The 17058-nt window shown below is 53.0% G+C and overlaps 6 protein-coding genes across 6 annotated transcripts; 5 read left to right on the top strand and 1 right to left on the bottom strand.

Moving 5' to 3' along the window:
- Window positions 1-2852: 2852 nt before the first annotated feature.
- On the top strand, window positions 2853-4871 carry J4E88_000315 (uncharacterized protein; the record flags this gene model as incomplete). The annotated part of the gene is made up of 1 exon (XM_049393994.1): window positions 2853-4871. One exon carries the CDS (start codon window positions 2853-2855, stop codon window positions 4869-4871), a length of 2019 nt encoding a protein of 672 aa, XP_049259823.1.
- A 1035-nt stretch (window positions 4872-5906) lies between these two features.
- On the top strand, window positions 5907-8486 carry J4E88_000314 (uncharacterized protein; the record flags this gene model as incomplete). Its single annotated transcript, XM_049393993.1, has 5 exons — window positions 5907-5960; window positions 6118-6260; window positions 6528-6612; window positions 6663-6957; window positions 7009-8486. The coding sequence occupies 5 exons, from the start codon at window positions 5907-5909 to the stop codon at window positions 8484-8486; spliced, it is 2055 nt and encodes a 684-aa protein (XP_049259822.1).
- A 550-nt stretch (window positions 8487-9036) lies between these two features.
- On the top strand, window positions 9037-10052 carry J4E88_000313 (uncharacterized protein; the record flags this gene model as incomplete). The annotated part of the gene is made up of 3 exons (XM_049393992.1): window positions 9037-9291; window positions 9346-9591; window positions 9639-10052. 3 exons carry the CDS (start codon window positions 9037-9039, stop codon window positions 10050-10052), a joined length of 915 nt encoding a protein of 304 aa, XP_049259821.1.
- A 515-nt stretch (window positions 10053-10567) lies between these two features.
- On the top strand, window positions 10568-11524 carry J4E88_000312 (uncharacterized protein; the record flags this gene model as incomplete). The annotated part of the gene is made up of 1 exon (XM_049393991.1): window positions 10568-11524. The coding sequence occupies one exon, from the start codon at window positions 10568-10570 to the stop codon at window positions 11522-11524; it is 957 nt and encodes a 318-aa protein (XP_049259820.1).
- A 495-nt stretch (window positions 11525-12019) lies between these two features.
- On the bottom strand, window positions 12020-12967 carry J4E88_000311 (uncharacterized protein; the record flags this gene model as incomplete). The annotated part of the gene is made up of 3 exons (XM_049393990.1): window positions 12020-12485; window positions 12543-12928; window positions 12959-12967. 3 exons carry the CDS (start codon window positions 12965-12967, stop codon window positions 12020-12022), a joined length of 861 nt encoding a protein of 286 aa, XP_049259819.1.
- A 2089-nt stretch (window positions 12968-15056) lies between these two features.
- Window positions 15057-16761, top strand: J4E88_000310 (uncharacterized protein; the record flags this gene model as incomplete). The annotated part of the gene is made up of 4 exons (XM_049393989.1): window positions 15057-15619; window positions 15671-16051; window positions 16105-16555; window positions 16603-16761. The coding sequence occupies 4 exons, from the start codon at window positions 15057-15059 to the stop codon at window positions 16759-16761; spliced, it is 1554 nt and encodes a 517-aa protein (XP_049259818.1).
- Between the last annotated feature and the right edge of the window lie 297 nt (window positions 16762-17058).

Here is a 17058-nt window from a genome sequence, read left to right as displayed (position 1 = left end):
ACCACCAAACCCTCCGATGCCCATCTTGCAACGACTAGGTGCTAGCATCACTAACATCTTTTGCCGATTCCCCCTGGCTGGTTCGCCATCTTCGCTGCTTCTGGCTGTCCGCTGTCTTGACGTGAAGGCCTGTCTAAGCCCACCCACTGCCGACCCAACACCACACCCACCAGACGTGCCCGCCTGTTCGTCCGCCCGTCTGGCACCTGTTCGCCAGTTCGCTCACCGTAAGTTGGCCTTCGCCATTGGCCGCCGGGCACAGCAGCTCTATTCGCTGCAGCTCGCCCGCTCTTGCTGCAGGCCCTGGTGTCGCCTCCTCAGCCTCTGTTGCACTACGCGGTTTGACATGGAAGCGCTGTCGACAACACCGCCAGATGCGACTCCCGTAAATCCCGTCCCGCCTGAGTCTGACTAGCTGCGCTTCTAGAAGGTTTATGGAAATTTTGGACCCATCGAAAGAAGAGGGCCTTGACGCTTGGAGCCGGCAAAGCATCCAGGCACGGTGCCTTGAAACGCCGTCGCGTTTGGCCTCTCCTTCTCACCCGTCCTGTCTTGCATCTGCAGGCAAGGTCCCGGCCTCGCACTGCGTCGCTCTATCTGCTGCTGTTCTACCTCCATCAGCAGCCCGTGGTGGTGCGCTGACAGGTTTGGTACCACGCTTCTGCCAGCCACTCGAGTCGCTCCTCGGCCAAGCACTGACCGGGGGGCTATTGACTCTAGTCCCCTTGCGGCTAGCCCCGCAACACACGAACATTCGCCAAACGTCCGTCGCATCGCTTCATCTCCCCGACTCGCGCGCTTCGGCCAATCATTGCGCAATCAGATTTTTGGATTTTCCCAAGTATCCTCGCCTCGCCTTTCTGCCGTTGCACTCGGCTGCCTGCTCGTCATGTCGCCTCAGGTCTGGGTGGATGCTGGATTTATGCTCTTCTGGGGTACTCAGCACTTATGAACATGAAGGTGTCGCGGTCATGCGACTGCCATCTTCGTCCCGTCCTTGACGAAACTATAAATCACTAATCTGACTGGCAGCCGGGGCTTAGCCGTGCCGAATACACTCTGTCTGAACACTATACTTCTTACCAGCGTTGTGCTGTTCCAGTACCCTTCTCCTGGGATGATGCATCAACAGTCTCAACTTCTGTCTCAACTCTTGCGCACAGTCCTGAGTCAGACTGACGGGAGGACCCACGAACGACACGTGGGAGCAATGACCGCCCGTGAATGCCGCTGAATAGGGGGACAGCTCTGGCCACGCGAACAGGTGACTACGTTTACACCTCGTTCATGGCTCGAAGCACGAGCATTCCCCCAGCTTGTCTAATGCCGAACCTTATAGTTCCACGCCTTTGCAGATATCATATCGTGGTTATATTCGCGTTCTCCTGTTCGATAACTTCATCTCCTGTTATCGTCAAGATCTGCGTCCCATGACGGAGTATGGCTGTATTCCACCTCTTCTCTCCGTGAGCTCCACATGGCTACGCAACATGCAGACCAAGTTACCCGCTTTGGTGGTGACGTCTCCACATAGCGACGACGTTCCTGCGCATTTAGCCATCTGGTAACCGATTTGGGTGGGTGCCGAAGAACATCCATATTTCTCTACTTGAAGCTCTGTTATCTCGGCCTCTGGGCGCCGTTACAAGTCATGCATACTGTAGTGACAACGGGTAGCTGACGAGCTGTTGTCGATCGCCTTTGTAATCGCTGACTTGCCATGGTATCGGTTTGATCAGTGTGCGATTTGCGCTAAGACTGAAATTGTCATCTTTTGCGCGTTACTCCAGTCTTCAATTAGAAACTGGGACGAATATGGTTCTCTCGAGAGGTAGCACCAGATGTCGCAGCCGTTGTCACGAAGACAGACGATAATGCCAAACAGACGCGCACAGCCAGATGACGGCCCAGAATAGTCCATGACCTCGTCAGTCGAGTTTCGCGTCACCAACGCGAACGAACACCAATGACGCGGTTCTCGGGTAGTCGCTAACGCTGGGCTGCAGCGTGTTTTCGTCCCACGTAATGCACGTAGGCCAAGGCTCGCTTTTGTGTTCTGCTCGAAGTTTATACAGGCGCCGTGCAACGACTGGCTGACGTGGTAGACTAGCCCGAACCCCAGCGCTTAGCGCACGACGCGAGCGCCTAGAATAGCATCTTTGCACCACCACATCTTCGAAGCGACGACTCTCCAGTCAATCAGCCTCTCTCAATTCTGCGAGCGCTTACCATGGGTGTCAATGACCTCGAGAAGCCGCTATCGTGGCGCCTCAGCGGTTGCTCACGCAGGGCTCTGACATGGCGGCTGGCAACGATGCCAATACATATTGTCAGCCTACCATCCCCCACTTAATGGCTTTGGTATACATCAACAAAACTTCATGAGACGGTGGACGCGTTACGAATTTCCTTGAGTTTCTCTCCTTCAATTTCCTTGTTCATTCCGCTGCAGGTTCAGCGCTTCTCCGCATCTTCCCTCATGTCTAGATCTCTTAGTGAGTAAACTATTGTCATACGTCCATCCTTGAAGATGTAGCTAACACTGGTACAGATACTGTACAACTATGCTTATGAGCCACTTCAAAAGGCTATGGATCTCATCAGTCTTTATAATACTAGCTTCGCCGATACAGGCAGCACCCACTGTCGCTTCCACACCAAACTCCCTTCCGCAGGCGCTTCAACAGAGTGTACCCCAATGCGCACAATCATGTTTACGGTCTTCGCTGGACGAAAGATTTCCCGTAGCATGTTCTGGTCAAGAGAGTCTTCAATGCCTCTGTTCTCGTTATAGTAATGCTGGAGAGTCACTTGGCGAAGTGGCTCTCGGCTGCATCTACCTATCGTGCCCCATGGAAGATGCCCAGGCATCACTCAGTTCAACCTACGGGATTTGTCTGGGGCAAAAGGATGCGGTCATGCCGACCAAGAGTGTTCTCACGTACGTCGTGACGAGCGCAACTCGCACCATGTCGCCGACTCTCAGTCTACCAACCACAACGAGCACACCGGTCATCACATCCTCTTCACGAATTCAAAGCAGCTCTACCCAGACCGCTTTTGCCGATACTGTTCCTTCACTCCCGTCTGCTACATCGTCGGCAACGTCTTCGCCTGTCGCAGCAACCACGGCTTCAAACAATCCTCCCAGAATGACACCTGCGCAGATTGCTGGACTTTCAGTAGCTGCAGTAGCAGCTTTTGTTATGGCGATTGGACTGATGGCGCTCAGTGTGTGCTTGCGCAGACGAAAGGAGCGACGGGTGGTCTTCGATGGAGACGAAAAGGGAGAGACTCAGCGAGGAAAGCAGCTTTCGACAAGATTCTCGCACTATGTCCAAGTAGGACACGGTACTGAACTACCGAAGCAGTTCCCCTTGGCGCCTCCGCGAGCTTTTCGCAGGGGCAGCAAGCAAGGCCCAGCACGTCCAGCGCAACGATTCGGGGTGGGAACTTCCAACAGTTCCTCAAATTCCTCGTTGCCACTGGATCAGATAGGTCTGGCCATCAGTGCCGAGCTGGATGGAAAGCCCGTGGTACCTCAGAAGGCGCCAAAAGTCGGCACAACGCATCAAAAGGCACCTCTCGCGACACAATCGCATACCAGCACAGCCTTTCGGCCTGTCAGTACGATGACTCAGGAGACTGTCTTCGAAGAAGATGAGACCTCACCACACCGGAGATCCTCGATGCTGTTGCCCACGCCTCCAGTACCCATTCCTCCGATCCGCGCTCTACAGCCCTCTAGACGAGCACCAAACTTCGCCGTCAACCAGCGTTCAGCAGGACGTGGATCCGAGTTGTTTCTTAATATTCCTGTTCGTCACGAGAGGCCCCAGCCGAAGCAGATTGCTGCGGCAGCGACACGCTCTCATGGTGCACCACTACCACCTCAAGCGCAGCCTGCAACACGCCCGCGCTTGGCACCACCTTTCCAGATGACATCTACAGCCACTTCGTACGAATCAAAAGCCACGACTGCCAGCTCGCGCGACGCAAGCACATCTGGAGACATCATCGACTATTATTTCTCCAGTGGCCAGAGCCGTGACCAGACACCCAAGGCCAGTCCAGCGCGCATCGTCCGCCCAAAAGAGTCACCGAAGACTGTGCAGATTAAGTCAAAGAAATCGCACGGTAGCACACTGTCGCGTACTACATCGCGAACTTCGACCAGCCTACGCGATTCCCTGAACAGCCAGACATCTTTTGAGACGACAAATGCCAACGACTCCACACCCGAAGATGAGGACGAAGACAAGCAACTGTCGGATGACAGTGCCAGCAATAAACAGCAGCTATCACCTGTCGCTGAGTCGCCAATCTCCAAGCTGCGATACCCAAAGGTGCCTCGGTCTTCGAATCAGCTGGTACCGCGTAGCCCAAAGAGTTCGCCACAGCAGCAGAACTTCAGAAGTCCACGTAGGGCCCCAGACGCGTCAGCACTTCTTCAGAAACGCAACAATGCTCTTCCGCCACTACTACTCGAGTCCCGGCCTAGACTAGAGAGCCCTCACCGAGACCCGTTTACATCCCCGCCGCGTGTGACTAGTCCTCCGCGCAGGGCTCGGTCACACATGCGCAGCAACAGCACAGAGTCGTGGAGCACGACACCTGCTTCAAAGACGGGTATCGACCGTAAGAGTCGCGTGCAGAGTGGCGCTTGGGGTAGAAGCCCTGTCATGTACGAGGAAGACGTCGTGCGGCCGTTGAATGTGAGGAGGAAGAGAGACGAGATGTCCGAGTTGAACATCGGCCGAGATGTAAACGTCGACTTCGATCGGGACGGATTGAAGAGTCCTGCATGGGTACCCCGACTCACGCCGAGGAAAAAGGGCGAGGACCTATTCCTGGAGGTCGGGTGGAGATGAAGAACTGTGAGGCGAAGTTCAATTCTTGACTACATAACCTTTTCATGTGTATAGATTTTCTTAATGAATGACGATGGCGGAAATGGAGGAGAGGATGGGAGACGACAAGATTGTCATTTCCTTTACATGTTTGTATAGTACGAGATAGATACCCACAGCGCTCATTCATCCTTTTACGTATGTCGAAATTGTAACAATACACATATTGATTTTCCATGGTTTGCCCGTCAATCAAACAGCCTGGTTGAGCGGCCTTGGTACAGGGACTCCTTGGTGTTGAAATGGTGATTAGCCAGCCAGCGGTATATAGCACAGCGGGAGCGCTATTTACCCAACTGCCCTAGCAGCCTAGTCTCACGTCGTCGCAGTCTCTCAGCGCAACCGGAGAATAAACAGGTTAAATGTCCGGCTCTAGTCGAGACATCTGTATTGGGGCTTTCACGATTGAGCCTCATCTACGCAGTTCTGTTTCGGCCGCGGCGCCGATCCCGGGTGTCGCGATAGCCGCCCGGAAGAATTCTGTCGCATCGTGAGTTTTCTGCATGGCGCAACAAGTTCGAGCAAGAGTCTGAGAGAGGCGTTCCCTGCGCTATCGGGGCACTGTGGTCCGCCAGTGCGGTCGTTCTCGGCGCATGGCGGATGCAGAGGGAACAGAGGCTGGCCAGGGCAAGAGGTTAGTAATGGACAGTCACTTGCAGCTGCAGCAACGCGCCATTGACCGGCGGGACGAGACAGGACGAGACACGGCAAACCATGTCAGCACACGGCGCAGGCTTACTAAAAGTAAAACAAGCAGCAGATTCGTATGCGCGGTGTGCTAGCAGGTGGGATGTGTGGCATGTTGTGGCAGAAAGTGCGGCGACTGGTTGATGTAATCGGGCTTTGAGAGACCCCACTAATACGTCCACTCTGGCGTTGTGAGTGAGGCAGGCATGACGGCTAGCCACCCCACTATAACTACAAAACCTAAACACCAGCACGTCTGCGACAACTTCTCTTCTTTCAATCTTTTCCCCATCGACAGATCTGCCCATCATGCCGTACGGAAAGACCGATGAGCTCGCTATCAACACCATCCGCACCCTAGCGGTACGTTCCATCCCTCTGTTGTTCTGAAGGCCGCCCCACCATTATCAATAGCTACCCCGCTAGCAGTCCTGCTCCCAACAAAAGTGGCAGCAGCTTGTTGGAGCCTGTTGAGGTTTTTTGAGAGATTCAATGGCTGACTTTTGGTGTTTTCGTATAGGTCGATGCCACATTCCAGGCAAACTCCGGCCACCCGGGTGCCCCCATGGGTATGGCCCCGGTGGCCCACGTTGTGTGGAACAAGTTCATGACTTTCAACCCCAAGAACCCCAAATGGGTCAACCGCGACCGCTTCGTCCTCTCGTACGTACTTTTCTGTACTTTTCAATGCATACAATGGCAGTCATGGCAGGCTTGGAATCGCGCAATGATTCTGGGGTGGTCTGGATGAGAAGTTGTGGATCTCCGCGGCGACGGCAGATTAGAGAGCATTGCTTTCTTGATGTCAGCCGCTGTCGGAGATCCAGTTGTGGCTTTTGCACCAGAATCATCTCCGCGCAGACACAGTGCTTGCATTGGGGCTGCAACATCCCATGTTTTATCAGATGGAAAAGCTGACTGAGTGCCTAGCAACGGTCACGGATGCATGCTCCAGTATGCGCTGATCCACCTGTTCGGCTACAACGTCAGCATTGACGACCTGAAGAACTTCCGTGTACGTATTCAATATAATTCTACTGCCTGTCAAAACTAATTCCGCTGCAGCAAGTCGACAGCATCACACCCGGTCACCCCGAGTCCCACGACACCCCCGGTATCGAGGTCACCACTGGCCCTCTTGGTCAGGGTTTCGCCAATGCCGTCGGTCTCGCTATTGCTGAGAAGCACACCGCTGCCGTCTTCAACAAGCCCGGCTACGAGCTGATCAACAACCACGTCTACATGTTCTTCGGTGATGGTTGCGCTATGGAGGGTATTGCCAGCGAGGCTGCCTCCACTGCCGGTCACTTGAAGCTCGGAAACCTCATTGCCATCTACGATGACAACCACATCTCCATTGGTAAGTTTGGCAGAGAGTTCGAAAGGAAAAACGGGGACTGACGTCATACAGACGGTGACACCAAGTGCGCCTTCACTGAGGATGTCATGAAGCGATTCGAGTCCTACGGATGGCACGTACTGCACGTCGAGGACGGTGACTCCGACCTCGAGGGCATTGAGAAGGCCATCGCTGAGGCCAAGAAGGTCACCGACAAGCCTTCGATGATCAAGCTCACTACCACCATCGGTTTCGGTTCCAAGCTCCAGGGTACCGGCGGTGTCCATGGAAACCCCCTCAAGGCCGACGACTGCAAGCAGGTCAAGGAGAAGTTCGGTTTCGACCCCGAGAAGATGTTCGCTGTTCCCCAAGAGGTCTACGACATGTACCACAAGCACGCCGCCGAGGGTGCTGCTGCTGAGGAGGAGTGGAACAAGCTCTTCCAGAAGTATGGCGAGGAGCACAAGGAGCTTCACGCCGATCTCTCTCGCCGTCTGACCGGCGACCTCCCCGAAGGCTGGCAGAAGGCCCTCCCCACATACAAGCCCACCGACGCCGCTATTGCCTCAAGAAAGCTCTCTGAGAGCGTCCTCGAGGCGATCCACGATGTCGTCCCTGAGCTTCTGTCCGGTTCCGCCGATCTGACTGGCTCCAACAACACCCGATGGAAGAAGGCCGTCGACTTCCAGCCCCCTGAGCTCGGCATTGGTGAGTGGTCTGGCCGATACCTGAGATATGGTGTCCGCGAGCACGCCATGGCCGCCATCATGAACGGTATGTCCGCATACGGCACCATCATCCCTGCCGGTGGTACTTTCCTGAACTTCGTTTCATACGCCGCCGGTGCCGTCCGTCTGTCCTCTCTCTCACACCAGCGCGTCATCTACGTCGCTACCCACGACTCCATTGGTCTTGGTGAGGACGGCCCCACCCACCAGCCTATCGAGACTCTCGCCCACTTCCGCGCTCTGCCCAACATGATGGTCTGGCGCCCGGCCGACGGAAACGAGTGCTCTGCTGCTTACTACATGGCTCTTACCTCCAAGGGTACGCCATCCATCCTTGCCCTCACCCGTCAGAACCTGCCCCAGCTCGAGGGATCAACTCTCGAGAAGGCCATCAAGGGTGGTTACGTCGCTCTTGAGGACAAGGACGCCCAGATCACCCTCGTGTCCACTGGTTCCGAGGTCTCTCTCTGCTTGGAGGCCGTCAAGACCCTCAAGGACCAGGGCATCACCGCCCGTGTTGCTTCCCTGCCTTGCTTCGAGGTCTTCGACGCGCAAGACAAGGACTACAAGATGTCTGTTATCCCCGGCGGTATCCCATCGCTCAGTGTTGAGGTCATGTCCACCATGGGCTGGGAGAAGTACTCGCACGAGCAATTCGGTCTCAACCGCTTCGGTGCCTCCGGACCATACAAGGAGGTCTACGCCAAGTTCGAGTTCACCCCAGAGGGCATTGCCAAGCGTGCTAAGGCTACCATTGACTTCTACAAGGAGGTCAAGCCTCTCCGATCTCCTCTCGACCGTGCGTTCCAGCAGCTTATCTAAGCGTTTGCGTAGCGTAGGATCTGCTTTCTGGAAGTATTTGAGGTTTTGGAGCATCGTCTCTGGCTTTTAATGAGTGATGATATATAAGAAGCGGCAGCCCGCTTCGTGAAGGAGAAGGGAAAGTCATAACCCGAATGTATAGAATTTGATTCCCCAGTTGACCAACGATCTTGCACCCATGTGAACACAAAGCTGCCTGTGAGTGTGGATAGGAGTGAACCCAAATCGAGTCTCGAGCTGACCTATAATTACCCTTTCCAATCCAGCGTTCTAACTATATTAATAAATACAAGCGTCAATATCGAATGTCGTTGTGGATCATCGGCAATCTTAGCAAGCTTTGGTACTTTTGATTCTATTACGATGATATTGCTGCTAGGATTGTTTGAGCCCTGAAGAGTACCTGGAGACATTTGGTTGAGAGGTGTCAAGGAGGGTCTCGCGTGGGTTGGGTGGGGTTGTAGCTGCAACGACGTCGGCGGGCTCTCCTCCGAGGCCGCCGCATCATCAACTTTTTGCGACATCATCGCCAGCATCACCACGCATAACCATGATGTCTCGACCCGACGATGACAACGCTTCCGCTAGAAGTATTAGAAGACAGCCATCTTCGCGCAGCCTATTCTCCGTCCCGACTCCAATAAAGCAGCTGTTCGACCAATTCCCACTCGTCACGTATCCCGTCAACGACTTCCCACAACGCGCTCCACAACATCACGACACCCATGTACTCTATGTATTCACTACAGATGGAGGAGCAATTCGAGGCGCACCATCGCATAACCCAGCGTGTTTGAAGTGGCAGGTCAGTCCATGCCGATGAACGCCCATACCCCACCACCAAGCTCACACATTACAGGCGTACCTCAAGTTTTCCAAGATCCCCTTCAAGGTCGCCTCAGGAAACAACCACGCCTCTCCCAGCGGGTCGCTACCCTTTGTAATACCATCCTCACCAGATCCCTACAAGCGGACACAGCCTGTTCCCTCGAACAAACTGCAACGATGGGCCATGAACAATAGCGAGAAGGCAATAGAAGAGCCTGGAGATCTGCGCTACGAAGCATACCTGAGTCTGCTAGACCACCGGATACGGAGAGCTTGGGTACGTTCATCACCAGGAAGATTTGGCTCATGGCTAACATATCCCAGCTCTACACTGTCTACCTCTCTCCCAACTTCACCACCATCGCCGAACCCCTCTACATCCTCCCAAGTTCCCGCAATCCCTTCGTACGTCTGACGATATCCCGCGAGCTACGTCTGGCCGCTGAGACCGAACTGCTCAAATTCTCGAGCATAATAAACGACGAGACGCTATACAACCAGGCAGACGAGGCATGCGCAACGCTAGAGACGCTGCTGGGTAAAGACGACTGGTTTTTCGGCGCGCAAAGACCGGGCTTGTTCGATGCTAGTGTCTTTGCGTATACACATCTGCTATTGGATGAGCAACTGGGCAAGGGCTGGGTGGACACGCGTTTGCGCGACGCGCTAACGACGCGCACACGCCTGGTCACGCATCGAGACCGGATACTTGCTAGATACTTTGAAGATGGGTCTTGAGTGTAGGATGATACCCGGGAGCAGTAATGGAGTGAACGCTGTACGAATCTCTCATCAATGTCCAGTCATGAACATCACGAAGCAGCGACTACACGCATACGCGAAGCGTACTGTAGCTCTCAGCAGCTCGGTTCATGCCAGCTTGGAAGGACCGAACGCATGTTGAGTGAAGTTCGGACGTGGCGGACACCGGGGGCCAGTTTAGCGCGAGCCAGAACCCAGCAGATGCAGATGTGACTCACGCTACGGAGAGCTGCACGACACATCGCCTAATTGGGTAATGCTGGATACATGCTGGGCGTGGAGAGGGCGTGCGGAAGAGTCATTGGCTGAAGCAGGCTGGCATATAAGACTTCTTCAGGCACCGAGCAGGAAAAGCATCAATCCTCAGGAACTTTACCCCACTTCAGATCTGCAGTAACTGTTCGTCATCTGTTCCTAGGCCCAGCCAACCAACTGCCATCTACAATCAGCGAACAGTCTTTCATTCCGCCTTCGAGAGCACCATTACCAACATGACTCAGCCAACATCCATCGATATGACTTTCGACACGTCCCTCGTCGACGTCAACGCAGCTGCCAATACCTCCTTCTCGACCACTGAATCGGACTCAACCGTGCACGGCCAACAAACGTCAAAGCGTACCCAAACCTTACAACCGACTACGGCACCACAAAAGCCTTCAACTCCAGTTCAACATATCCCAACCCAAGCCGCCTACGACCAATGGGCCGCCATCTACGACACCGACGGCAACATGCTGCAAGCGATTGACGATCTAGAGCTTCAGACCCTCTTACCAAACTTCTTATCCCAAGTCAAGAGCAGCACTGCGACAGAACAAGAGCTCCGTGTACTGGATCTAGGATGTGGTACCGGACGTAACACGGAGAAGCTTGTGCGATACGATTGGAACGGAAAGAGCGTGGAAGTCATTGGTCTCGATTTCTCACAAGGCATGTTGGATGTCGCTGCGAAGAAGCTGTCGCCGTTGTTGAAGGAGAAGGACCAGCAAGGGGTGCGGTCCAGACTAGAGTGCTGCGACTGCTTCCCTACTGTCGACAACCCATCGATTTCTCCGCTACCTGCGGTGTCAAACCTTCGACCCGTCCATGCCGTTACTTCCACTCTAGTCCTGGAGCACATTCCACTGAAGGACTATTTCGCCACACTGGCTGCATTGCTCTTACCTGGTGGCACGGCGTTGGTCACAAACATGCACGCGGACATGGGACGCGTCAGTCAAGCTGGGTTCGTTAATGCTGACGGTGTCAAGGTTAGGGGAAGCAGTTATGTTTACACAGTGGAAGAGACTTCCGCGGCAGCCAAGACAGCAGGACTTGAGGTAGTGAATGTGAACGAACGGGAGATGAGGAAGGAGGATGTAGAGGGTGGTGCTGTGGGAGAAAGGGGTTGGAAATGGGTAGGCACAAAGGTTTGGTTCGGAATGGTGTTCAGAAAGACGTCGTGAGCCGCTTAAAGAAGGCCTCATGACAACCACACTCATACCTGCTGGTATGAATGGAGCCATGTTGTTCAGTTGCACATAACAATTTTCGTAGACTATTGATACACAAACGCTTTGCTCCACCATTCGTAGCATTCAGTCCAAGAACGTTGAAGACTCTCACATCATATAACTTTCACTGGCTGATAATCTCAACATACGACCACAGGTAAAGGAATATACTGGATCCCGTTTGCTCTCCACACGTCAAGCCTTTAACCGGCTCGCTAGTAGCTTAGTGGGTGACTATAAGCGAATCCCAGCTGTTGTATGTTTTTGTTTTTGCTTGTGCGAGAGATCTAGAGGGATAGTAAAAAGATGTAGTGAGAAGCATGTGTAATCGGGAAGTTTAGGAGACGAGCATGAGACCTGAAAGCCCTCAAAGAGAACTGGATACAACGCTAAAGTTAAGCAATGGGTATAGACATAGTAAGCTGTGTGACAGCGTAATTCGTAATCTCATGAAGCGTGGTAGCTAGGAGGCATCTTCTCCTCGTCGTGCCCTCGCATACTTCCACCCATATTCTGCGTCGAAGTTTTTGATCCACTTCTCCGCAGTTCTACGAGGTGCACTTCGTCATCCGCCTTTCCAATACTCTCTAGCGTGTCGTCTACCGTCCTCGCCATCGTTGTATTGAACAAGCTTGCATCCAGCATGCTTCTGCTTGGCTTGCCTCTCTTTTTCGACGGGCGATTAGGCGTGTCGTCGTCTTCGTTTGGGTCGGAGTTGTTTTGCGTCGTGCCAAAGCACTTGGGTACCAGCTGAGCGAGGAATCTCCGGAAGGCTGGCATGGATACGCATATTATACCGACGTTGATCTCGAGGATGGAGTATACGCCGGACATGAGGTTGTCGTACATGGGATTCGTTGATGTGGCGTATTTGGCGACGGCGCTGAGGCGGATGCACGAAACTATGATGGTACTGAAGTATTCTTGTCAGCATGCGACGATATCATGTTGAGGGGTTATATTGACTTACATGCCACCGACGCCAAAGATTGCGCTGAGGAAGACCTTTTTACGCGAACTGAGCTTCAGTGTCATCAGGTTGGGGATCGGTATCAGAACTATCGCGACGTCCAGGCCGATGTTGAACGCCGCTGCTACCAGATAGAACAGATTCTGGTTGATACAGTAGTCTGGTGTGCTCGTGCCATCCCATGAAGTCCATACTGCCGAGATAGGCCTGCAGGCAAAAGTCATTGTGAAGGCGAATGCGATTGTCCAGAACACTGATATGGTAATGAACACCCAGATCCATTTCCGGGTCGTCTCTGAGGGAAATATGCGAAGGAAGAAGAATAGGAATGCGAGCTTGGTGAGTCCACAGCAGAGGAAGTAGGATATTTGGGAGCCGTAGGTCAGCTGTTGAGCAGTCAGTAGTCATTCACACACATTAAGCATGGTTTGCTTACCCTCAAAACCCTGTAGATATCGCTATGGGGAACTACCCAGGTGTCTTTCCCGAAACCGAGCTTTGGCGTGTAGCATTGTATCACCGTCACGGGGAGACAAGCTGCTTCGGCTGCTATTGCAAAGACATCATCTAGCCCGAAAGAGTTCTGACTGATTGCTGACCACGTGCGAACGGTGACGGCGGCCAGAGCAACGGAACCTGCTGTAATACCCGTCAAGAATATAACGTTGGATCGGTCGCGGACAGGTCTCTCGCACATGGTGGAAGTAACGTTAACAGCAGCTGTTGTTCGCCTCATGTCAGCGCGGTTGATGTAGAGTCTGGTGGGGATTCTTACTGAGGGATTCTTTGACTGAGCAAGCGCCGCCCACGCAGGTCTGGATGGCCGCGTTTATGGATTCACTGTCACAGATACATTGCACATCAGTAGGTGCGCATGTCGTCTGGGCAGTGACAGCATTCTGGAAGCATTTTGCCTAGTACTGTCAGTGATATGCTCTCATAGAAGTGGAGGAGAAACAAGGACTTGCGGCGCATGGCGGTAGCATGTTCAAGCCATCTTGTGCTAGAGCTGTATGGACAAAACTACTCAATGTTGTGAGCCCTATGACGAGCACCTCGTTCCACCTCATGTTGAGTAGTATAAGAGAACCAAGAAGGTGAGCCACAAATATGACGACCTGTCGATCCTCGTTCAATGATCATTGATACATATAGTATATGATGGTGGTAAAAAAGCAGAAGAAAGGCAGCCATGGCCGAATGCCATCCAGAATCCTGGGTATCATCAGCACGTTTCCGTACATCCTTACCAGCATCCCGGTATTCGATATCCCAGTTGATATTCAGGAGAATTTGTTTCTGCTTGACCTGCGTAGGATTCGAGGCGAACTCTACCGAGCAGGCTGCATGACAGACGTGCCGTCCCAGGCGGCTCGGCACCCGGGGACTACCGAAACGGTTAATTGCATCAGAAACCTAGCTGAATTGAGTCCTCGCCGAAGTACATATCGATGCGGAAGTTGTTTTGTGAAGATGTAGTAAGCCGCGTAGTGAGTAATCCGATCAATTCTTAGAATGCGTGGCTACGCCAGTGTACAAAGGCCCGAATACCTACTACACGGCGTTGCCCTCACGACCATAGTATTCCTGGTGGCCTGGGAAAAAAAGATGGAGAGGCGTTCAAGGTTGTGCATCCATCATCGCGGTTTCAGATCCTATTGGCTCCCCGCGGAAGTCCAGATATCCACACAACGTCAAATTGATAGTCTAGACGTTGTTGCGAGCTAAGAAGCGGCTCTTGGGCTTGCGCGTTTGTAGACTATAGTCTCATGCATCGTGATTATGCATCTCTGGCGTAATTGAGGCGGCGTTGGGGGACGGTAGGTGTGTGGAGGGCTGGCTTCGCTTCGCTTCATGGCAGCGTAGGGAGACTGTAGACAAACACACGAGTAAGCTGCGTCGATAGTCGACAGCAAAGTTAGAGAAACCACAAGTCATGCAAAACTCTGGAGGCGGCAGGCGGGATAGGCGACACGGGACGGCGGCTGAGCCTGCTATGAACAGGGTGTTGCGATTAGGGTGCTGCCGTGGACCCCCTTGCAAAAGCAACCCCCATTCGGCCATTCCGAGCGCGGCAGCATCCTTCCGACTCCCAGGCACATGGCAATGAGAAAAAGCGATGCTGGACAGTCTGGACAGATCAAGTCGAACAATGAATAGTTCGCGGGTCTCATAGGCGACTCTGGTTCAGCTGGCGAAGCTGAGAATACCATGACTTTGCTTTTGCGACTCGTGCAAAGCGCACACCATAGCCAAAACGCGAGGGTCTGCGGTACGCCCCGGCACTTGCAGCGTGCCCACAGTAGAGAGACCCGCATTTCGGCATCGTCTCTCCTTTCAGTATACTGGGACGGCCTGTTCGAGTCGTAGCTCGCTATCGGGGGCCTGAAAGGGTTGGCTGCAGAGTGCTGCAGTTACCTAGGTACCGATGAGCGACGATGGAAGATAATTCCGTCTGTCCCCTCCACCATCGTTCGCGTGGTGTTTCTGTCCTTCAACGTCGGGATATGCAACATGACGCTTCTACATGATGTTTTTCTGGGTGCACATCTTCGATCTGTCCTCTTGATCTACCTTTCTACATCTTTCGTCTCATACTATCTCGTCTGGACCATCTATACTCGAACCCTCCATCCACTAGCCAAGGTTCCAGGACCATTCTGGGCATCAGTATCACGATCATGGCTTATGTGGCACCATCATAAGGGCGACATTGAGATTGTCGAGCGCGTTCTTCACCAGAAGTATGGCCCCATCATTCGGATCGCTCCCGATGAGGTAGTGACGACCGACACCACGGCCATTCCACACATCTACCCGGTTCAAAAGGCCCTACAAAAGACGGATTGGTACAATCCATGGCGACCATCAGGACTAAACAGCCAGCCGGACTTGTTCACGCAGACCAACGAGAAAGCGCACGCAGCGTATCGAAGGATTGTCGGAGGTGTCTATTCCCTTTCCAGCATACTGAAAAACGAACCAAATCTGGATGCGACCTTGGAGCTCTTTCTTGAACGGTTGGGTAGCTTCGCCGACAGCAACGAAGCATTTGACTTTGGTCTTTGGCTCGAGATGTAAGTTACAAATTAGCTTTCACCGATTTCACAGTCTAACTTGTGAATAAGGTACTCGTTTGACAGCGTCGGAGTCGCCTTCTTCGGTCAAGCCTTTGGTTTTCTCAAGGACAGCATCGATTACAACAACTACATCCACTCGGTCCATCTTGCAATGCCGTTTCTTACCCTTCTGACAGTCACCCCGTACTACATACGACCGTTTCTGCTTTTGGTCGCGGTGTGCATCCCGAGCTTACTGAAGGCTGTGCTGGCTGTGGAGGACATTAAGAAGACTGCGATTATAGAGACGAAGACCGCTACCGAGAGAACCCTTGAAGTAACGGGAAAGCGACCCGACTTACTTTCTCAGCTTCTGGCGATCGTGCAAGAAAAGGGAGAGAAAGTCAACTACTCGCACAGAGAGATCACATCGGACATGTGGGTTGCAATGTATGTGTACTGAAAGAACAGCTACCGTGGAGTATCATGCTGACTGTTATTAGCATGGCTGGAGCTGATAGCACGTCCATCGCAATGCGCTCCGTTTTCTACTTCTTGATGAAGAACCCCGAGAAACTGGAAAAGGCGCGCGCAGAAGTCGATGCGGCCTTTGAGAACGGTACCCTCTCATCACCAGTTCAGTACAGTCAGGTATCTTCTCTTCTATACCTCGTAGCGACTGTAAAGGAAGCCCTGAGATTATTCTCTCCATTCTCGGTATCGATGCCTCGATATGCTCCAAGCGAAGGAATCACTCTGTGTGGGAAATACATCCCAGCAGGCTACACAGTTGGAATGAACCCTTCGATCGTTTCGCACGACAAAGACGTATTTGGAAAAGATGCGCTGGACTTCGTCCCCGAGCGATGGCTGCAAAGTGAAGATCGTACGCGGGCGATGGACAAGACAATCCTAGGTTGGGGTGCTGGAACAAGGACATGCGTTGGAAGGCCTGTGAGTATACCATGATCGCATAGGAGAAAAGTACTGACAATAGACAGCTCGCTTTGACACAGATTTACAAGATAACTACCGAGGTACTGCATCGGTTCGACTTTGAGATGGCACATGACAAGCCGTGGAAGACACACAATGCTTCTTTCAACGTCCAGACTGGTGTTGAGTGCAGGTTCAAGCGAAGAGGTTCGACTACACCTTAGTCGCTCAGAGATAGTCAGTATTGCGGTTACATAGGCAAGACCGTCGCAGTCTAGAGTATAGGCGATATCGGAGACGCTTAGTCATCGCCGCAGCCGAAACGTACATTCAGAAGTTGTATGCAGTGTACTGAGATTTACATGTTGTGCGCGTTAGACCTTGAAAGACCGCCTTTAGCAGCTTTTAGTGTTGTGTTGCTCCAAAGAAATCCAGGCCTCCCTATGGTTGCCAAAATCAATAAGATGATTAAGTTAGAGAAGACGCCGACAGCGACCTAGTTGAAGATGCGGTGTCTTCGT

This window comes from Alternaria novae-zelandiae (genome assembly GCF_023758075.1).
Source record: "Alternaria novae-zelandiae strain BMP 2774 chromosome Unknown scaffold_1, whole genome shotgun sequence".
NCBI lineage: Eukaryota > Fungi > Ascomycota > Dothideomycetes > Pleosporales > Pleosporaceae > Alternaria > Alternaria novae-zelandiae.
Note: the sequence above shows the minus strand (reverse complement) of the source record. Positions and strands in the feature narration are given on the sequence as shown.